This window comes from Lagenorhynchus albirostris, chromosome 14 (genome assembly GCF_949774975.1).
Source record: "Lagenorhynchus albirostris chromosome 14, mLagAlb1.1, whole genome shotgun sequence".
NCBI classification, from domain to species: Eukaryota; Metazoa; Chordata; class Mammalia; order Artiodactyla; family Delphinidae; genus Lagenorhynchus; species Lagenorhynchus albirostris.
The window spans coordinates 41091245-41115070 of NC_083108.1; the positions used below are offsets into that span (position 1 = coordinate 41091245).

The 23826-nt window shown below is 39.1% G+C and overlaps 1 protein-coding gene across 1 annotated transcript; it reads right to left on the reverse strand.

Annotated features, from left to right (window-relative positions):
- Positions 1 to 1260: 1260 nt before the first annotated feature.
- On the reverse strand, positions 1261 to 2158 carry LOC132532191 (large ribosomal subunit protein P1-like). The gene is made up of 2 exons (XM_060170502.1): positions 2138 to 2158; positions 1261 to 1645 (listed from the first exon to the last, which is right to left on the reverse strand). Exons 1-2 carry the CDS (start codon positions 2156 to 2158, stop codon positions 1262 to 1264), a joined length of 405 nt encoding a protein of 134 aa, XP_060026485.1. The 3' UTR covers position 1261.
- Positions 2159 to 23826: the final 21668 nt, after the last annotated feature.

The window sequence follows — 23826 nt, forward strand, 5'->3', positions numbered from 1 at the left end:
TCATAAAGTCAGTGATGAGACAGCAAATATAAAATCAGCCCAATATCCTAGCTATTGATACCATGTCATTATTTTTTATCAATTCACCCAACAAAGACTATATATTTTTCGTTGCTATAGTGGAAATCACAACTAAACGGTTATAATACCAATTACACTAGAAAAATAAAGCATAAGCAAAGGGTTTTTATGTTCTACTTGATATGACTTCATGAGACAAGATATAATAGATGATATTACCTATTTGTGAATTTCTCCAATCCACTTATTCACTCTACACACTCCCAGCCTCAGTTTCCCCTCTAAAATCCTCCCAGCTCAGAGATTCAATGATCCTATAATTCTAAGCCGCAGCAGTTTTTTGAAAGTATGCTTTACTCATTATTCTTTTTATGCCTTTCAAATATAAGACAGTTGATATTAACCAAGTATTCTCAAATAGTCTCACAAACATTGGATGTTCATTATAGCAATCCTGCTCCAACAAACCTTCATGAATCAACCTGTTATAAAATAAAGTGTTACAGTAAGGCAGGTAAATATTATCATCTGCTACAGCTTCCCAAAACATTCTTCATACGTGATGTTTTATGTGACATGATTGGAAAGCACTGCCATCCCCCTTAAGGTTAAACCTGTGATCGTCATGTAGATAGGAAATAAAAACCTCTGCATAGAATTGTATTCATATCATTTATGAAGCAGAAGCAAAGAATCACAGAGAATGAAACGTTTTCATAACAACAAAGAACCACAGCTAATATTTTTTGAGTCTTTGCTCTGTGCAACACTTTATAGGCATTACCTCATTTAAATTAAATGTATAATAATCGTGGGTAAGACTTCTTGAGGCTTCTTTCATTTAATACTCACAATAACCCTATGAAGTAATAAAGTAGATAACTGATATTCTACTCAGCATATTATTATTTAGAATGTTCACATTTTATTTGAATTGTTTCTCAAATTCTCCCCCATCAATAACAGAGACTGTTATTTTCCATCCAATGTATCTCTCCTTCTTCCTTTACTAAGAGAATGCTAATTGGATTAAGGGTGCCAACGGGCCCATATAAACACTTGCATTCCCAGCCTCTCCAGTAGTGAGAGGTGTTCCTGTTACACACGCCTGACCAATAATATATAAACAGAAATTTCCTGCTAGGAACTCTGAGAAAGCCTATTTATTTATTTATTTATAGCAGTAAGACCAACGGCAGCAAAGAGTTCAGCTTTTTATTGACCCTGTTACTAAAGAGGTTTAGTCAAAAAGACCAAAGCACATGCCTTCATAAGACTCTTCAGATTCTTCTTTCTTTGCTTCTGCTTTCTTCTCCTCAGCTGGGGCAGCAGTGATGGAGGGGGCAGGACCCCCTGCTAGGGCAGCATCAGCTGCTGGGGCGGGTCCACCAGTCCGCACATTGCGCATGAGGAGCCCGATGTTGACATTGGCCAAAGCCTTTGCAAACAAGCCTGGCCAGAGATGTTCCACATTTACACCGGCTGCTTTAATGAGCGCATTTATCTTATCCTCCGTGACTGTCACCTCATCGTCGTGCAGGGTGAGGGCCAGGTAGATGCGTGCCAGCTCCAAGACGGAGGCCACGGTGCGGGCAAGTGCTAGGTGGGGCTGCCGGGCATGGTGCTAGTCGCTGGATGAAGCGAGGGCCTCACCCCAAAAGCGGCCTTCGCTTCTCCGGAAGGACTGAGCAGCTTAGAGGCAGCTGAGGGAAGGCAAGTAAGCCTTTTTGAATAGGACAGTTTGTGCTCTTGCCCGAGAAGATGTTTAAGGGGACACACGCTGCAAACAGATGGTCCTGGGTGGATTTACCCTGACCCAGTCACATCTTGTTTTTCTTTCCGTACCACCTCGTACCTCTGGGTGTCAGGCCCCTTCCTCTCTTCCAAAGTGGGGCCATTGGAAAGTGTGGTCTTCACACCCAGTTTGGATGGAACTCAGCACAATCTGGAGAATGTGAGAGGATCCTTAAAGGAATGCCGTTGATGGACAGCAGCCATGAACTAAAGCACAGGAACAGGCAAAGTTGTGCTTACCAGGCTTTCACCTCCCTTCTTTGTCACTTCCTCTCCAGATGCTGATATTTCTTTCCAGGTGACCCTACAAGGTGAGTCTAACCCTGGCCTCCTGTAAGGTCATTGTCCCACCACCATCAAACCAGATCTACCAGCCTGGGAGGCTGAAAGTGGAGAGTGGTGAGGGGGATTCCTCTGCCTCTCCCTCTAGTATCTTCCTAATCTGTTGTTAGATCCTTCACTCTTTTAAATAGTGCAAATCTAAATTTTTAAGTAAAATCATAGAAATACTAGAAACTGTGTTGTAGTTGAAAATGCATTTAATATTAGGGTTGAAATGTGTTGATAACTGTGATATCAAAGCAACAAATACTTTAAAGGAAAAGGTAAACTCCACACATGTTTGAACTGTCTGAAACAAAATAATTGAAAGACCTTTTAAACTGGAAAAATATTTATAACATATGTGACATTTAGATTTTACTATCTTTAATATATGGAGGGTTCTTAAAAATTAATTTTTAAGAAAGAGCACGTATTCCAATAAACAAATGAGCAAAGAACATGAACCGGCAGTAAAACACATACACACACAACTAAAGATAGACCAGGAGAGGCTTCCATGGTCGTGCAGTGGTTAAGAATCCGCCTGCCAATGCAGGGGACAAGGGTTCAAGCCCTGGTCCAGGAAGATCCCACATGCCACGGAGCAACTAAGCCCGTGCGCCACAACTACTGAGCCTGCGCACCTAGAGCCCGTGCTCCGCAACAAGAGAAGCCACCGCAGTGAGAAGCCCGCGCACCGCAATGAAGAGTTGCCCCCCGCTCGCTGCAACTAGAGAAAGCCTATGCACAGCGACGAAGACCCAACGCAGCCAAAGGTAAATAAATAAATAAATATTTTTAAAAAACAAAAAAACGATAGACCAGGAAAAAGTTTTAAGTTCAATTATTCCAGCTAGTCAAATAAAAGCTGATTAAATCAGTGAGTTTTTGCCTAGAAAATGTACTTTAAAATTGATAATATTCAGGGATAATGATGCAGGAATCATCAATAAGCTTAAGGAGTATAAATTGGTACAGCTATGCTGGATGTAACTTTGGAAAAATATATCCATTTTTTTAGTCCTAAAATTGTGTACAAACTATGACCTAGTAATTCTTCCTCTAAGAATTCACCCTAAGAAAATGATTACAGATGTAACAAAGATTTATTTACCAAGGTTGTTTATCAATGTACTTGTTTATAATAACCAAAAACATGGATAGAACCTCTAGCCCAACATTAGGGAACTGGTTGAATAGACTGTGTATACCCATATAATGGGAAATTATAAAATCATTTTGAATAAGATTGAAAAATAGCATTTAGGAAGATAGAAATATATTCATGTTATATTGTGGGGAAAGGTTACAAAATAGTTTATACAGTGTGTTTCATTATTGTAATATTTGTAAATAAAAATATCCATGGAAATAAAGAAAAACTATATACCATAACACAGGTTATTTCTGGTTGATGATACTGCAGTGTTTCTTATTTTCTCTTCACCCCTTATCTAATTGTATAAATCTTCTACCATGAACATCAATTGTTGTCATAAGAGACTATTATTTTAAACTATTAAAGTTAATGGCAAATAATTAGATAATCAAGTAGTCAAGGAATTAATTTTGATGCAATATGAGAAAGTTGGTTTGAAATATGTAACAGGGGAGTATCAGAGCATTTAAATCCCAACGTGGGAATGAGGAAAGCAATTGTGTCATGGAAAAAAAAAATTCAAATAAAACAAGTGTACAGAGGAAGACAAGCTGAGATTTGAAACTGGTAAAGAGGGGAAAGGATGATATTGACTATTAGCTCAGATAAGAAAGTCAAGGAGCAAGCTTTCAGTGCCTTTGAGTATTATAAGTCAACTTACTATCATACAAAACAATAATGTGTTTTTATTCAGTGCAAATGTGGTAATGGCCAAATTACTTACTCTAAAATACAAACACCTTAAAGGGGAGCTAGTAGAACACTAGAAGCAGTTAACTGATCTCCAGCATGATTGGGATTTTCAGGCTGGTGTTAAGTTTAACAATCTTGAAAGGTGTTTTGGAGTTCAAATGCAAAATAAGTCCCTCCCTTGGAGGGAATTCTGTGAATTAATTGGAGACACAGGCATTTACAGCTCACAGGTTTCCTCATTTGCTGGAGGGTATCGTTATCTTTATAGCTCTATATATAAAATAGGCAAATGTCCTTGGTCATGCCTCTTCCCATGAAAAATTGATCATGTGCTGGGAAGCAAGGGGAAGCCCCAAAAAAGTCTGCCAATGGACAGAGATACAGATACATAACCCAACACAAAGGCACATCAGTTTAGAAAACTGATGCCTTTCCCCAAGCATCACGGAATTTTCCTCTTAGGGGGAAAATGGTTATTTCTGAGGACTACTCGTGATCACTCCCAGAATTTTCTTATGTTCCAGAAAAACCACCACATAGAAATTTCCACCACAGTAGTATTCATATTTCCTAGCACATAGGTGTATAGAATGCTACAGCAATTGGCTACAAAGTGGACAGAAAGTTTTGTGGTTAATCAAACCAACTTGCCTTGTGAAGCAGGTATACCTGGATTTACTACTGAACTTGTTTTCCTTATATGCAAAATTGAGATAACAACACCTCACTTACACAGTTGTTTAGAAGATAAAAGTAAATAATACTTATAATGTTGGATCCATAACAAACAATAGCTATCATTGGGACATGTTTTTTGGGGGGGAGGAAGTTGGGGAGAACTTACTGTAAATGTATAAGACATGAAATACAGTTGACCCTTGAACAACATGGGTTTGAACTGAGCAGGTCCACTTATATGTAGATTTTTTTTCAGTAGTAAGTACTACAGTACTACACGGGTTTGTGGTGGTTGAATCCACAGATGTGGAACTGTGGACGCAAGGGTCAACCATAACTTATATGTGGATTTTCCATTGCCCGGGTGGTCAGTGCCCCTAAACCCTGCATTGTTCAGGGATCAACAGCATATGTAACTTGAACTGAAATACATTATTACAATAGCAGTGTTTTGGCTGACAACTTTTTATCTGAAATGCCACAAAGATCCTAAGCAAAGTTCAAATGGTTCTATTTATAATAAAGTTGGAAATGCATTTCAAATTCATATTTTTATCAGGTGTGGCCAGCATTTTAACAATTATTTTGACTTTTTAGCTCCATTCACATTCTCAGTGGCAAGTATATTTGTCCCATTTTTAGACCATTCTATACACTTAGCACAGCCTATGTGAGCCAACATGCTTATATTAATGTCAAAAGACCGGTGAGATTGTTTTCCTGCTCTCAATAATTAAAACATTTCTGTAGTCTGGTACCTAAATCAGTAAAGAATAGAAAATTGTTAAGACACTGTTAAGCTATCTCCATTTGTGAATTTTTCTTCTGTTTCTTTCTTTTTTTTAACAAAGTAGGTTAAGTTTTGCCTTATTCACATAAGATATTTTAGAGAAAAAATTTTCAGATATAATAATTTTCAAAGGAAATGTCTTATGCAAGCTTATTTGAGCTTGTTCTTATAGAAGCAATCTTTCTGAGCCATTGATTGCAACCTATAACCACTACAATATGGTGACATAAGTGACAATGACATGGTCAGTTAATCAGGAGTACATTTATTTTCGTTTAACAAAATTTGAATCAAGTGCTTTAGATCTAGAAGACTTCAGTCCCCTCTTTTCAGAGAGGGCAAGCTGTTTGGCTAAGGATTCAAAGCCGGTCAACAACAAAACCTGCCTTAAAACTCAGGTACCCAGGCTTAAGGTAAAAAGTGAAGTATTGGCATTTCTGAGAAAGGGTCAGGAATAGATTTTAATAATCAGCTTTTCAACACAATATTGCAAAGCACACCGTATACACATGCTGTTTCTTAGCTAGATGGTTTTGCTTGTAATTTCCAGGGTTGTGAGTAGAATGGAGTTGTTGAGTAGCATGATAAATGTTCGAGTCTCTGCTCTGCCATTTCATACAACCATAAACTTTTCCATCTACAAAATGGGGACAATAGCATCTACCTCACAGGGGCATTAGGAGAATAAAATGAGAGAGATTATGAAAGTAAAATCAATTTTTAAACTAATAAAGTTTGAAAATGTTCAGGAGTGGTAATATCTTTATTAATCAGCTTACAAAAATCCTGGCTCCTTTTTTGTGAATGAACTTGATTTCAGGCTCTCACGCTTATTTCAGCAACATAGCTCTTAGATTTAAGATATTGAGGGTTTTTCTCACCAGTGGGATTTTTGCTATGCAATAAGAAAATATAAGTAATAAGGCCAAAATAAGGCCATCTAATTATATCAGGGGGTTCTGATAACAGCATAAACCATGAAAGTGGAACCTAAGTGCTTTACTATCTGAATCATAAAACACATTCTGTTATTGCATTATTACGAATTCTTTATTTTTATAATACAGATTTGAGAGTGCTTCCCAAATTGTCATTTTTATACTGAATATGTTCCTGTTAATTTTTCATATTGATGTTAATATTATTTCACAATATCATGCCATTTTTACTAATGGATTTTTTTTTTGTAAATAACCATAGTTTCCACATAAAAAACATGATGGAGTTGAAGTCTCTGCTATAGTCATTAATTCCCCCATGTAATACACCAATTAGGCCTGTATCATATCTGCAAAAATATACATAAGGCCGTTTGCACATAATTCATACCCATACCTAATGATAACCTCATAAACTATTTTCCCACCATTGAAGCACACATGTTTAACTTTGAAATGTGTTGCCAGAAGAATGCCTTTGAAAAAACGAATCCCACTGCAGATGAAGTCTCATCAATTGCTGCTTTTTTTTCTACTGTATACTTTATGAATTACCTCATCATAATTAACTCCAGCCACTGGAATTAATTACTCCAGATGATCTGGAAATTGGTCTTCTCAATTCCTCTGAAATTCGTCAAGATCATCCCGCAAAGCGGGGGAAGGGGTTTGAATAAAGCAAAAATGTCTTTGAAAAACTGAATATGTTTTAGTGTTTTGTTTTTGAGAGAAGGAGAAGTAGCACAGGAAGATGACTTTAGGCATATTTTATTCCTTTTTCGTTCCATAAAATGGTAGACATTAGGAGCTGAAAGTGATCATAGTGAATTTCCGGTTCAACCCCTTCCTTCCATACACGTGGAAGGGAGACCCTAAAAGCTTGGGTGAATTGGCCAAGGTCCACGTGGTCATGGGCTCATGATCCAAAACCCATGTCAGGGCTCTGTTTAGCAGTAAAATAAGAAAGAAAGATAGATGATTGATTTCACAGACTTTCTCATACAGAAACCACACATGGCACTGAGGAGTTACAGATGAGAAGGAGGCACTGAAAATGAACACTTTGCTAAAAGCGTACTAGGATGCTCATTTGAGGAAGCTTTCAGTTTGATTCAGCCCATCTCAACTTGGTCCCAATTGTTTTCAGGTTTTCCATCACAGTCATTCTTCCCTAAATCTGTTATAATTAGAGACCATTTATATTTGATAGAACAATTCTGTGTCAGCCAACTGCAAGGAAAATTGGAAAATAGTTGATACCAGTTTACGAGTTTTTAACTGTCAGAGGAGATTTTACCTTTTGAATAATGTACATATTTGTTAGTGTCAACTCTTCCAAAATGTTAGCATTCTTTCAAAACATGCTAAATTCTCTCTTAGAAAGAGTACATATGATCCAACCAGAGCAGAAACCTGTTAATCAGGGATTGGAGGCAAGGAATATCGCAGAGTATGTCACACCTTTATATAAAGCAGAAATTGGTGTAAATGGGGAATATATGAGTAAATAAAAAATAATAAAAGTAGGTTTTTAAAAACTGCTTTCCCATATATTCTCCGCAAGTTCCTGATACAACAAAATAAAGGGTGACATGGTGTCAGTTGAATCTTTCCAGCAGCAGATCCTCAGACAGAGCTAGAAATGCAAGGTATTAATTGGGGATAATGCCTGTTACAGATAAAGGGGAGAAGGAACAAGAACAGTTAGAGAAAACTTTCAGACTCTGATGTAGGTCTGATGCCTGTGGAAGTACAAGGGAAGGAAGGAGGGTCAGGTAGGGAGAACCTCAGCCTGTGGGGCAGCTCTGAGGAAGCCTCGGTCAGCCAACAAGGGGCTGCAGGACAATAAGCTCCCAGAAAGCAGTGGGAGAGATACCGCTCTCCAGAGATCGCAAGCCCTTCACCACTGTTTTGCTCAATGGTCTGCTGAGGGCTGCCATGCAAGTGCTCGGCACTGGCTTAAAAGCTGAGGCAGATCCCAAGGTCACCTACACTCAGAGGCTGTTGGCTACTCGCGCTCCTTGTGGCAGGTCTTCCCTTGAAGGGATGGCTGAGTGGTGCACCAGGATGGCTTTCACTTACAGGCATCGATTCCTTTCCAGTGCGATTGCGTGGGCTGAAGTTGATGACAGCCAATCAGGTCACTGCATTGCTGCTGCCAACTTTAATTTGGATGTGTACTCTTTCCCAATGACTTACCCAATTACTTTCATAAAGAAATTCCTTTGTGAAAAATGTCCACATCTTATCAAGTCAAAAAACATATCATAAACACTTTTGAAACCTTCTCAGGTCATGGACTGTTTCTCCACAGATGTGACCCACCCCCTCAAACCCATTGAAAGCACTAAATGAAAGTAAAAGTAACTTTGTGTTTAGGAACAACTAATTCTGACACGTTCCCTTCTTATTCTGGAAAATGTATTCTCTCCCCTGCATATCCATAGGACATTTACTCAACCTTGATTCTTCTCATTGATTTTTGTCTCCCCACAGAAAAGCTTTGTCCTACTGATTTGTTTTAATCAAATTGCTCAGTGATATAAAACAAATAAAGGAAAATAAAGGAAGGTGAGTTTTGCTTGTTTGCTCTGGATGTATTTTGGAGCACTTTGATTTCTGTTCCTTCTTCCCCGGCTGGGTCTGTGTGCATGACCTTCATTGATGTCGGCCGTCAGGGTCCTCAGGACCTCACACAGGCCAATACACGGAGCTGGCCTGGCTCCCTGGGCCCTGTCCGCTAGGCCCCGCAGGGTACTTGATGGTGTTGAAGGCAAACTGACTCAGAAGAAATTTTTTTCCTCTTTGTCCGAATTTAACTCCATGTTATTTCCATAATTTTGAGCTATAAATGTAATGTTTTCATCTAACAGCAGAGGATAATGCATTTCCAAATTTAATCTTGAGCCCTAACCTCGCCCCAGATTCTAAAATCATGTATTCCAGTATTTGCTCGACATCTCCATTTGATGGGTGATTAATAGGAAAAGATATCTCAGACTTAACATGTCCAAAGCAGAACTCTTGATTTCCCCTCCCCCAAACCTGTTCCTCCTTCAGTCCTTTCCCACTTGGTAAACAGTACCTCTACCCTCTAGTTGCTCTGGTCAAAAATTGTGGACTTGCCCTTGACTCTTCTTCCTCACCTTTGTATTCTATCTATGAATGAATCATCTCACCTCTCCCTAGAGCATTTCTAACCATGTCCACCATTACAACCCTAGCCCAAACCACCATCAGCTCTCACCTGGGTTATTTCAAGAGTCTCCTGAGTGGTCTCCCTGCTTCTTTTGCCTCTTCAATCTATTTTCCTTTCTTGCTGCCAGAGTGGTCCTTTTAAGCATAAGATATATCATCTCACTCCCTTTACCAAAACTCTTCAAAGACTTGTCTTTTCATTCTGGATAAAATCTGAAGTCCTCGCCATGGTCTATGGTGCTTTCCATTATCTGTGCCCTGACTACTACTCTGACTGCATCTCCGGTCACTGTCGCTTTTTCCCACTCTGTTCTAGCCCTCGGACTTCCTTGCTCTTCTTTGAGTAAGTCAAGCTCACACCTACCTTAGGGTCTTTGCATCTGCTTTTCCTTCTGCCTGGGCCAATCCATCCAGCTGTTCTCAGAGGGACAAGGGCTGCTTCTGGAAGAGAAGCAAGAGCATGAGAGATAGTTAGAGGAAGCTCAGAGGGCTCAAAGCCAGGAGTGACCTAGCGATGCACAGACACAACAGAAAGTGGATTTGGGGCTTGAGTCAACTTTCCCTAAGCCTCAAAACACTGGGGAGTTCCAGCTGCCAACTGAGCCATACTAAACAATGGTGAAGAACCTCCCACTCTCTGTCCCCAAAGGAAATATTTACTGTTGGCTTTCACAAACCCAGTGCTTTACATATCTTATTCCCGTAAATCCCTACAACGATACTATGGGGTACATATGATTATTATCCATCATCGGTGTACATCTACACAGGGTTTATATGTTTCACATATGGTGAGGTTCCATGTCACACAGTCGAGGAATAAAGGCAGAGCCAAACACAGGTTGAGCCAACAACTCCAGAGTTCCTGCTTTTCTCTTCATGTCATGCATGCTCCTAGTTAAGTAAGACCATTCGCTACAATCCCCACAAATTTCCATTTCCCCGTTTATGATATTGCATCAGAATATCCCCTCACACTCCCAATTCCTCCTTAAATTCTTACTTGTACTTCCAGGACCAGCTCCAGTGATCACCTGGACCACCCTCCTCCCCACCTCAAATAAGAATGAGAGACCTTCCTCCCTATCTTCATGGTTTGTGGACGTGGTCTGTGCCTCGGTTGTACCCTCATTGCTGTCAGGTGTATACGTGTCTAACTCCACCCCATCAATCCTAAGCAACTGGAGGCTAGAGCCGTATTTTCATCATATTTTTACCCCTCAACACACAGGACAGTGCCTTACACGTGTTGGATGTTCACCAATGCAGTTGCAGTTGAGTAGACTTGAATGGAAATAATACTACCAGGTCCTAGTTTGCTGGTCATTGGTAATAAAGGCTAACTTTCATTGATCACTTTCTAGGTGCCAGGTGCTTGCTAATCCTTTACGTGATCTATCTCAGTTTATTCCTCGCAATAACCCTATGACCTGGGAAATGTTATTATTCACATTTAGCATGGAATGGAACTGAACAACAGAGAGGTTAATTCACTTTACCAGGGACTTCAGCCCTAGGAAATGGCAGGATTTGAACCCAGGCTGTCTGAATTGAGATAGCCCCATGAGGTAACTATCACACTATCCAAAATTGAATTTTGTGACCTCAGTAACTACTGTAACGATTGCCTCTTTTATTCCAACCCTGCCCACAGCTGTGCCACGTGATGCTCTATTGTCTGCACATCTGCCCGTTTTAAGCTGCATTTCAGGGCAGGATCCAGGAACCAGAGAGATTCACTTTGTCAAGAGGTGGATGTCATACGTGTGCAGCGTGGCTCTGGGGCTACATCTAAAGCAAGTCCCAGAATTTGGAATTCCCACTTGAGGTCTTAACTGCATCCACATAATACCACTGACGACTATGAATCGGTCTAACCAGACTCACTCATCCTAAAAATAAAGAATTCTTTTTTTTTCTTATTGATGAAAATGTGTGAAGATTCAGGAGACCAGTTAACGTCTTAGTGACCATGGTTTTGGCCCACAGTGATCACCCATCCTGACAAAAATGATGGACACAGCTATCAAACCCCGGACATGGGCCAACACCATGGTGCACGCTGGCCACGGCCGTCCAGTCTTCAAATCACCTACCAGACCATAGGCTTCACTGCTGCCTGAGACAGGAGCTCTTAAGAACACGGACTCAGAGAGAATATTAAATCTTAAAGAACTTCTGTGGCGATTGCTGAGAGGTTGACTAAAATTGGGGGCTGATTTGAACATTTAAAACTAGCTTTTTCCACTTGGCTATCTATTTTTTTCTACATCTTAAAAAAGACAGATACCTTTTCTCTTAATAATAATAATCACATTTTAAAAACTGTACAAGATGGATAACTGCTCCTTAACTTGCAAGTGAAAATTAATTTCTTCATCTCAGATGTAACTGGATGGATTGCAGTATTGATCTGAGCACATTCTGTACAATTCCTAATAACATCAACAGAGAAGGAGGGGGCTGAGGTGTGACCTCTCAGATTCTGCAGTCCCTTGACAGTGTTGAGCATTTGTCATTAACAGAGGGAACTAAGTTCCTCTACTCAGAGGGAATAGGATTTACAAACTGTAGCACACCCAAACACACGTAGAAGATAAAATGGAAGGGGGATGCCAATGGTTTGTCATTTGAGATGGAGACAGGGGAGGACTGGTATTGTTTCATCTGAGTCAAGTAGCAGAAAGTCTGAATTTAAGTGCAGCTCATTTGATTTTATTACCGCGTACACGTGGATATTAGCAGATTGGTCTCTTTTCACCCATGCCTGCTGCCCTGTTTTTGGTCATTAGATTATTTGATTTGACACCCATCATACAAATAGGTTGTGCTGTATCAGGGCTGATAGGAGGAACAGAGGAGGAAGAAAAATTGCACAGCTGGTAGTACAGTGAACCCAAAAATATACAGCAATGTACCAGAGGGAATAGTCATCAACACGAAGTGAATAAGCACCCAGACTATTGATTACATGCTGCTCACAGAACACCAGGCGTTTCTGCCAACCCCTTTCTACTCATACACTGAACTGCAGACAGCATGCTGTACCTTGCATCATCAGTTTTGATGAATAATGCACTGATAAGCACTGCAGCCAGTATTCCGGGGAGCTGGGTAGCCAGATGTCATCTGGATCTCCAGTAGTTTGAACCCTGGGTCTCTGACAGACACTGATAAAAATCCAAGGCAAGCACTGCAGAGGGGGCAAGGCCACTGCAAGATTCTGGTGAATATCATGGCGTTTGGAAAATGAATGAGAATCAGCTTTGTCATGTGCAGCATTTTGAAGCATAATTTCAACAGAGGGTTAGTTGCTAAGTGGCAACGCCGGTGAGGTGAACTTCCATCTGAGACTTGTTGGGAAATCGCACACACAAAGAAAGGGCTTTTGAGAGGAAATCATTTTTAAAGGGCTTAAATCCACTCGGCTACAAATGGGCCATCGTGACAAACAGATGGAACGGGTTCCCTCCACGATGGAATTCAGACGGTGGTTATGACAGATTTGAATGTCGCCTTGGCAGGAGGGGGCGTGGGATCTGATTCCCCCCCCCCCCCCGTTCACGGCACACTCGAAGCATTTCAGCAGGAGTGCTGCATAGATCATGTTTTAATTCCATCATTACAGGTAAATGTTCAAAAGGATCCATTAGACACAAGGTTTCCTACACTCAGTAACTGCAGACCTACCTCAGGTCGTTTTATGAGTGAAACCTGGAGTTCGGGCAACCATTGTCTTTGCTCTATTTAATTCTTCATCTAGACAACAGATTTTTCTGACCCTAGATTCACAATGGTCTCTGGCTCCATCCTCAAGTGCAATCGGCTTTCCTTCTCCACTCCTTTCCAGGACGTCTCCTCCCTGCGGCTCCTCCCAGCCCTGTCACACTTTTCTCCAGCAGCCTCGACTCTTCCAATATACTCAGCCTCCACAACCCACACTGTCAGTGTCAAACGCTGATACCTGGCAAATCTATTCCCATAGCTGGAAGGACTCAATGATAAATCTCCAACGTGGGAGATTTAAGCTACAAACATTGTGAAGCTCAAGCTATTACTTTGACACTGTCCCAACTTGGACCCACTGCACCAGACTGGATCACATGAGCCGAGAACCAGAGGGCATCCTGGGTGGTCATTGCCTGGAATGTACAGACAAAAGCCACACGAGCTTTGGGTGGCAACACCCCTATGAGGTCAGTCACTTCAGGCTCAGTTCTAATAGCATCATAACAGGCAAAACTCAGATGAGGTCAAAGTAGTTTTCCAAAATCCCTAAAGTAGCCCATAATGTATAATACAAATAATTTTGTATATGCAAATGTATAGTAGGATGTTATAATAGCATTTCCACGTAAAATATCCTTTTGTAATAGAGTTTCTCTCAACAAGGAAGAAGACAACCGAAAGCAAAGCCCATACTCTCCTTTTCCTCACTCCCTGCCTGTGGTCTGAGTGGAGACAGGCTCATCTGCACTGGTGTGTTGGGGGGATTTTTGGTTTTATTTTTACTTGTTATTATTTTAAAAAATTGAAACACAGAAGAGTAGAAAGAATAGTATACTGAACATCCATGCAACATTTACTAAGTTGTGAAAGACATTAATCTTGGTATATTTGCTTTACCTTTTCTGAGAGGGGGATTGAAAATGCAAAATAAATTACAGCTACTGTATTTTACCCAAAAAACTTCAGTATCTCTTTCAAAAGGGAATTTTCTTTAATGGCCCAATTTTATTATCACACCAGCAGAATTTATAACTTCTTAATATCATCTAACATCCAGTCCGTATTCAAATTTCCTTTAGTATACTCAAAATACCTTCTATAGTTAGTTAATTTGGACTTGAATCCAATTAAGCAACATGCATTGTATTTTCTTTCCCCTGCACTATTTAAATAGGTATTATTTCTGTCTGTCTCTGTCTCTCTCATTAAGTGCACTTAAGTAAACTTCATTAAGTTAAAATGTGTAATATGCAATTTGTCTTAATGATAATATAAAGAACATGAAATATGTCTTAATAGAACATAGTAGAAAATTTCATGGGATAATAATGACTAAAACAATAAATGTACTTTGGGGGATTAAAAAAATATATGTTCACAAGTTCTTTGATACTCCTTCTTTCAGGAGTTGAAGGTTAATTCCCTTCCCTTTGATGTGTGGGCTGAACTTAGTGACACATTTCTAATGAACAGAATATGGCAAATGGGATGAGATGGGCTTTTGACAGATTGCAGTTTCCATCTTGAATGTGATCTCTCTCCTCTCTCTCTGTCTTTCTCCTCTTCTCTCTCTCCTCATATCTTTCTCAGAAACCACGTCCTGTGAGCAGCCTTATCACAACGGCATTGCCTGTGCCTCAACTTCCCATTTAGAAGCACCCAAAGCCTCAAGACCCTTTTAGCCAACAGCCAGAGAATTCTTGGTCTCATAATTTCACAGCTCAGCTACAGTTACCACTCTGCTATCCTATCATGGTCTTAGAAGAGAAATCAAGAAGCAGCCCTGACATCCAGGAACTGGTCTGACACTTACAGCGAGGACTCAGCATTGTTTGAAGCTGGCTTGGTGCTCACAGCCCGGCCATGTGTTTATATATTCTTCTGTTAAACATAGATTATCTCACAGAACCATCATCAGACAAGGTCACTTAGATAAAACAAGACCACTTCATAATTTTGGCGAATACAGATGAAAGCAAGGTCACCGTGCCACCCATGAAATACCAAACATCCCCCTGTATAGGATAACGTGAATGACTTTTCCTTCTTTACCAACCATTATGGCTCTATCCTGACCCAGGGTACCCTTCCTGTCATGATAGAATGACTCCTGCTTTCTATCCTGTCCAGAGTGAACTCCAGCCTCCTTGGACCCCTTCCCAAATCATCCAACCAAAGCCCAAGTCCTCTAATAGGCTCTTTCTAATCCCCTTACTAAGTACCCCCTACGGTTCCCCATGGCATGTGTTCTCCTTTCATGCAAGGAGTGATAAACCCAAACTTCAACTACACATGTGTTCCTGGTGGTCTCTGGCTAGAAAACATTAGCATAGTAATAATTATCATTTATTTCTTCTCCAATGGGGGCAGAGACCTAGGTTATTATAATTCTGGCTCTGTAACATATTACTTGTATGACTTTCGCTAAGCCACAAATTTTTAATGCCTCAATCTCCCCATCTGTAAAATGGTACAATATCTTAACTAATCAGGGAGTTGTACAAATTAAATGAGGTAAGGTATATTAATCACTGATCTTACTCCCTTGCACATAGAAAATGCTCATTATATGGGTTTCCTTCTTATTTTAGTGAGGGTAAAAAAATTATTTTTATAAAAGCTAGGAAATTATTTCAAGTTTTGCCAAAATTTAAAATATCCTAGGATAGCTTATATTTGACACTCATCTAAAGAAGTGAAACTAATCTTATACATAAACACTTACTTAACCTTCCCAGGATGAGAACTTATTTCTACTTGGTGAACTGTGATGTAATTTTTCAAAGCTTTGACCTCTTTGAAATGGTATATTGGTTAAAATTATTTTGGGCTTGGAAGCTTCTTGGAGTTGTCTGTAAGGCTGAGTTGTAACAATAGATTCATTAAATGGGTCTAATTTTACCAGTGTTTGGATGTGTCAGATTGGTGTTTCCTCTAGGTAGGCAATGTGTACACTTTGGGGGCTCAGATGAAAATCCCCTGTCGTGCAGAAGCAGACTCTCTAGGGAAGCATGTCTCGCCTCCAGGACTGACCCCCTTCAAGTGCATGTCCTTGGTGCGTTGACCACAGTCCAGGGGCTGTCATCAGCCTTGCATCCTCCAAAATTTCACCTTATCTTTATTCTAGAGACCACCTAACTTCGGGATGCTAAAGCATGCATCAAAGCTACTAACAGATTTACTTGTAAAATCTGAATTTTTAATTTATAAGGAGAAGGTTAACTGCCAAAGAAAACTTTAATATCAATAGTGCTAAACAAGCACATATTTTCCCTATAGACAAAGCACATAGGAAATCAAATTATGAAAAGATTGGCATGGAATCAGAATGAGTGGGCATATGATTCTGAAGTTTAATAGCATTAGTTCTGATAGGGGCTGCAGATGGCTATTCAAGGGAGAGGACACCTCCCAGGGGCAGGGCCTGGAGAGCCCTAATAAAACCTGCCCTTCTGATTGTCCTTTCTTTGTCCTTCCACTCCTGGAAAGTCATTCCTTCTTCTTTTCTTCTTTATGCAATATGGAAATTTGGAAGAAAATGAATAACCTAGAAATTTGGAAATGTCTCAACATTACATTATTTTACGTTTGCCTTGTTGAACTTTCAGGCTAAACCACAAACCTACATGTCTAGACAAGGCTGCTTTCTGAAAGGAATGGATGTCTTCTTTTGCTGTTCATCCTAAATATGAACCTGGAGAGGTTTGGGGCAGTGCTTGGAGGTGGGGACCGGCGGAGATATGGAAGGACAGAGTGAATTCTTTCAGTGGATGGCACGTGCTGTGTGGAAGATGGGCTGGGAGTGAGGCACAGGGCAGCCGGCTATAAGACATGAGGATAATCCAGGTTGAGGAGATGTATCTCATTCTCCATGTAGATCTTCTGTTTGTTTTTCCTCTAAAACATCAATGAAGCCTCATTTTAAAACATATATTCTGGGACAAGATGCCAGAGTAAAGGCAACTATCAAAAGCACCTATTGATTACTAAATAATAAAAAGGAAGAAATTAATCTTCATTGAAACAAGGAAAGAGTCCCAGTGCCAAAGCCCAAAATACGAAATGTCCCTGCCAAATATTGTGTCAATTGAGTTTTATTAAATTAATCAGTTGATCAAGAATAATCACATCCCCAAATACTAATCAAGTGGGTGTTTGAATAAGGAGATATGATCTAGGAGGACCAGGGCACATCCCATAGATGTGTCAGGGAGCCCTAGGAAGGCTGTAATGAAGGAGGAATTATCCTACCCATCTTTTTGATTATCAACATCCTGGACAACTATCCAGGGGACAGTGTGAGGTGAAATGTGAGGAAGCAATGTCATGAAAGGTAAAAAAATCAAGTGAGAGACAAGCCATCAGGAAAAGGATATAACTTATTCGACGAACGGTTTTTTGTAAAAGAAAATCTGGACCGAAGTTGTAAGTTATCCTACCTGCCTTTATTCCATCCTCAGTCTCTGCCCTGCTTAGAATATTCTATAGCAAATATTAGAATCCATTCAACTATGAGCTAAGAATCAGACAGAAGACCGTATGGAACATAGGCATAGAAACTACAAAAAATAAGAAACAATATAAGCAAAGGGCACTCAAAGAATAACCTCAGAAAACAAATCAATCAAGGAAATGGAAGACCTAAAATACCACAATCTAAATAAAATTAGAGGGCTTCCCTGGTGGCGCACTGGTTGGGAGTCCGCCTGCTGATGCAGGGGACACGAGTTCGTGCCCCGGTCCGGGAAGATCCCACATGCCGCGGAGCGGCTAGGCCCGTGAGCCATGGCCGCTGAGCCTGCGCGTCCGGAGCCTGTGCTCCGCAGCGGGAGAGGCCACGGCAGTGAGAGGCCTGTGTACCACAAAAATAAATAAATAAATAAAATTAGAGATAGCATTATGTCTTTTAAAAAACAAAAGAAGAGTCAAAAAAAAAAGCTACAAATGTTCAAATAAGAGATTATAAACTAAAACAAAGATCAACTAAAACTGAGCTGGAAGAAAAATAAGAAAGAAATTGAAGAGAAATTTAAAAATATTACAGTGATGAAAGCCCATTAAAAGAAACAAACATAAAATAATCGTGACTGGAAACTGTCATGAGCAGTGTGGACGTGTTTGAGAAAAGAACACTGAAATGTACTGAAAATGCTATACTGCAATCTTCGAGGAAAATCTAGAAAGAGAGGTGTGTGGAAGGGGGCTGTTTAAGCCCAGTCTTTCACAAACCAGCGTTTCTTAAAAATGCAGAGAAAAAATGCAGAGGAAATGACTGTATTAGAGGTGTCAGGGGGTGGGTGTCAGGGCAGGTTAGAGCCTAGACTGGCCAGTTACTGGGCCAGTCAGGGTGTGGATGGACGTGAGTGACCCCTGGCACCCCCGGCAGTAGCCTGGGAGAGAAAGGGGGACCACACCTAAACTTCACCTGGAGTGAGTCTGGGCTTAGGATCAAGTTGTGAATTCTTCCCCATATTTTACCCCCATTCCTTTATTCCTAAAAGTTAAGCGACACCTCATTCAATTTACATCACGGTATTTGTAAATGTTATATTATAGGAAATTGGGGCAGGGCCTGTGCCCAATATGGTACAGAATAAAACCATGATCCTCCCCTAAGGATGGGCTGACGATGGCAGGTGTAACCTCCAATGAAGTTAGCAGTCATTAGCAGATGCACTGTCCGATGAGAGACAGTCATGGAAGAGGTAAGTGCATGGTAGCCAATGAGGAGGCCAGGGTAGAGGGATCTGGGATATGCACTCAGAGAACAGGTAAAGCAGCATCTTGGGAAGCTCCCTTGGATATGAGAATGAGTCTATTTCAGGTGACCGCCTGCGCTTCATTCCACGTGCACCGATTTTGTAACTTGATTCTCAGAGCGTGATCTGATTTCCCTTGTTTCCAAGTGCTTCTGTGTATGCAGAGTAATAAGTTCATACAATGAAATACTATCTTTCTGGAGTCCTTCTGCAATTGAAGTACAGTGTGCAAGAAATATAGTGCAAATACAGTGTGCAACCTTACAAAAAAGTTGAATATTCATTTCTGTTTATACCTCTGTCCCTCACTCTGTCCTGTTTCCCTACAGCGTTCACAACTCCATCTGCAGTGCAGAATGTGAGCACCATTTCATCCTCAGGGACGGTCCTTCTCTGCCATCTGCACCAGCAGCAATAATTCCAGCAGGACTTGTTTAAAGCAACAGTATGTCATTTCGAGACAGGAGTTTCTCAAAAGGCAATTTTAAGGTACAAAGGCTCCTCCCATGATCTCCTTTCCATTTTTCTCTGGAAAGGAGATCTGAAAAAAAAAGAATCCATTTTTTAAATAAAAATAAACTGTAGTGTCTCCAAAAGGTCCCATTTAGAAGCAGAATTTTAAAGTTTTATATATATATATATGGTTATATATAGTTATATATTATATAATTTTAAAATTCATAGTATAGTTTTGAAAACTCAATTTGAGCCTATAGATAACTAAAACAGACCCTAATGACCCTAAAGTTTGCCATCCAACAGTTTAGGAAAGTACATAGGATTTAACTTGACTGTATTATTAGTAGCCTTGTTAATTTCAAAAGATTATATTCTCTAAACTAATTAGTTTCTTTAGTGAATTAGAAGCACTGTGTTTAACATATCTTGAAATAATGTGACTATTGCATAAAAGAACCAAATACAATAACGATTCTCAATGAAAAGGTTATATATTTAACAGCAAATTTACTTTGTGGAGGTCACATAGATGGGCACTGATGAAAAAAATTAATACAACTGTTCAGCAGAAACAGTATATATTGGAAATCATCTGTTGTTAGGCACCCTGAAATTACTAATAAATGCCAAGTTGAATCCTGAAAAAAGAGAATGTGACACTCCCCTGCCACTCAGGTGTGTAATCTCCGAGGACAGAGTCCCCCGCTCTGCCAATGGCCCTCTCAGGAGGAAAATATTGGGCAAGACAAGACATCTCTCAACACTCTGGTTCAACAGCTCTGACTTACCCCTGAGGACAGGGTAGAATAATTTGAGGGAGGGAAAAGAGAAAGAAAGGTTGTCTAATTCAGACCCATACTAATATTTTAAAAACGTGGATGGACCTAGAGTCTGTCATACAGAGTGAAGTAAGTCAGAAAGAGAAAAACAAATACCGTATGCTAATACATATATATGGAATCTAAAAAAAAAAAAAGGTTTCTGAAGAACCTAGGGGCAGGACAGGAATAAAGACGCAGACATAGAGAATGGACTTGAGGACACGGGGAGGGGGAAGGGTAAGCTGAGACGAAGTGACAGAGTGGCATGGACATATATACACTACCAAACGTAAGGTAGATAGCTAGTGGGAAGCAGCCACATAGCACAGGGAAATCAGCTCAGTGCTTTGTGACCACCTAGAGGGGTGGGATAGGGAGGGTAGGAGGGAGACACAAGAGGGAGGAGATATGGGGATATATGTATATGTATAGCTGATTCACTTTGTTATAAAGCAGAAACTAACAGACCATTGTAAAGCAATTATACTCGAATAAATATGTTTAAAAAAGCAAAAAACAAATACACACTAAAAGAAAAAAATAACTAGGGAAACTTGGTAAGAAAGGAACACCTAATAGTTGGGAACAACTTATTTTATAATAAGAAAATTTGAGGAACTCACTATAATTCTCTAGTGTTTTGTACTGGAAACTTAGGAGCCAAAATCTTTATCTTGAAAGCTCATATGATAATACGCATTTTTAAATGTATATTTTATTTCTACATTAGTTTTCCCTCACCCCACCCACTCTTATACATTTTTTCAAAAACACATTTTTATCAATACAGATATAAGAAGACTGTACAAATCATAATTGTGTAGCTCAGTGAATTTATGTACAAGGAACACACCATCCAGATAGAGAAATAAATATCACCACACTCCAGAAGCCCTCCATGGACCTTTTCTTGGTACCTGTCCCTACCTTCCCCTCCAAAGGTACCTCCATCCTGACCTAGAAGACATATATTAGTTTTGCCTGATTCGCAATTTTTATGTACATGAAATGATATATGACACGTGTACCCTCTGTGTCTGACTTCTTTCAGCATTGTTTATGAGCTTTATTCGTGTAATTGCATATAATAATGGTTTATTTTCACTGCTGTGAGGAATTCTATTGTGTGAATATACAAGAGTTTATTTATTTATTTTGTTTTTGCTAGACTAGTGGGTTGTTACTAATTTTGAACTGTTATGAATCAGTATTAATAATGCTGCTATAAGCATTCATACATATATAGATACATATATACTATACCTGTATGTGTATATATAAGTATATACGTGTATACACACCTTTTAGTGAATATATGTATGCATTTCTGTTGGAATGGAATTAAGTCACATGGGTATGAACATATTCAGTTTTAGTAGATACTCACAATGGCTTTCCAAAAGGTCGTCCCAATTTACTTTCCCGTCAGCAGGGTATGAAAACTCCAGTAGCTCCACAGTTTAATCAACATTTCATTTCTCACTCTTTTTAATTTCCACCTTTCTGGTATGTATGGTTATTTCACAGTAGTTTTCATTTTAATTTCCTTAATGACTAATGATGTTGGACACTTTCTCATACATGTATTATCAAATGGGCACTGTCTACTATGAAGTATGGGTTTACTTCTTTTGCCCATTTTTTCCACTGGGTTTTCTCTTCTTTTCTCCTTGATTCATGAACAATGCTTATATATTCTCGACGGAAGTACTTTGCTGGTTATACATACTGCAAATATCTTCTCCTCTTTGGCTTAACATTTTACTATGTCGGTGATATGTTTTGATAAATTGTAATCTCATTTATCAATATTTTGCTTCCTGGTTTTTTGTGTCATGTTTAAGAAATCTTTACCAACCCCAAGGTCATAAATATCTTCTTACTTGTTACCCTCAAGAAACTTTAATATGTTTTCATATTTAAGCTTATAATCCTCCTGACGTTGATTTTTGTTTGAGACAGAGTTTCTCAGTCTTGACACTACTGACATTTTGAAGAAGATGATTCTTTGCTGTTTGGGACTATACTATGCGTCATAGGATGTTTAGCAGCATCCCTGATCTGTACCCACTAGATGCCAGTAACACTCCCCCCACTCACTCGTGATAATAATGTCTCCAGACATTTCTGGATGTCCTTGGGGGTAGGGAGGCCAAAATCACTCCCACTGAGAATCACTGATTTATGGTATTAAATGGTGATCAAGGTGATACCCAGTCAGCCTAGCACTATTATAGGAATAACATTCTTTCTCCACAGTCTCAGGGTCACCAAATGTCACAAATCAAGAGACCACATGTTGTCAAGAGAATGTAGAGTTTTTTCTGGATTCTATTCTGTGCTCTTGGTTTAAGGGTCAACCTTTATGTCAAGTTCACACTGTCTCATTATGAAGCTACCATAATTAGGTCTTGATATGTAGCACCATATGTATTCCAATTTTGTTCTTTATGATATATTTTCTCTTACTATTCCTACATCTTTGCACTTTCATATACATTTTAGAATCAGCTTGTTGATTTCCACCCCCTATGAAAACCTACTGGAATTTTGAGTGGATTTCTTTAAATTTATAAGCCAATTTGGAAAAAACTGACAATTTAGTGATATTGACTCTTGTAATTCTTAACTATAATATCTCTATTCACATGGTTAAATCTTTAATTTCTCTCCATGTTTTATGATTTTCAGTGTAGATTTCTTACATCTTTCCTTAGGCTTAGGTAAATGTATTTGACTCAACACTATTGTAAATAATATCTTTTCTTTAAAACTTTTTTTTAACAGTAGTTTCTAGTATATAGGAATACAGCTGATTTTTTTATATTGAGCTTATACTAATTACCTAGATAAATTCATTTATTTATTCTAATACTTTATTTTTAAAGTATTTTATATTTTCTGAATGCTTACACTGTCCTGTAAAAAATGACAATTTTATTTTTCTTTAATATTTATACTATTTTTTTCCCATTTACGTTGGCTAAAACTTTTAGTAGAAAGTTGAATAGATATGATAATAATGTGCAGTGTTGTCTTATGCTGATCTCAGCAGGGAAAGCATTTCATTTTTAATTATGATATTTAATGTAGATTTTATCAAAATAAGGAAATTCCATTTCACTCTTGGTTTGATAGGAGTTTTTGTCATAAATGATGTTGAATTTTATCAGATCTTTTTATACATCCATTGCAATGATAATATAATTTTATTTTGTTATTTGTAAAATTGATTTTAAAACATTAAGCCAATCTTGTATGCCAGGAATATACTAATTTGTACTGATGTATTATTGTTTTAAGTGTCATAGAATTTAAATTGTCAATCATTTCTTTAGGATCTTTGCACCTCTGATGATGAAAAAGATGGGTCTGCAATTTTCCTGTCTTGTAAAGATTTTATCGAGTTTTGGTATCAAGGTTACTCTGGCTTATGATAGAGATACTTTGAAGTTCTGGGTGT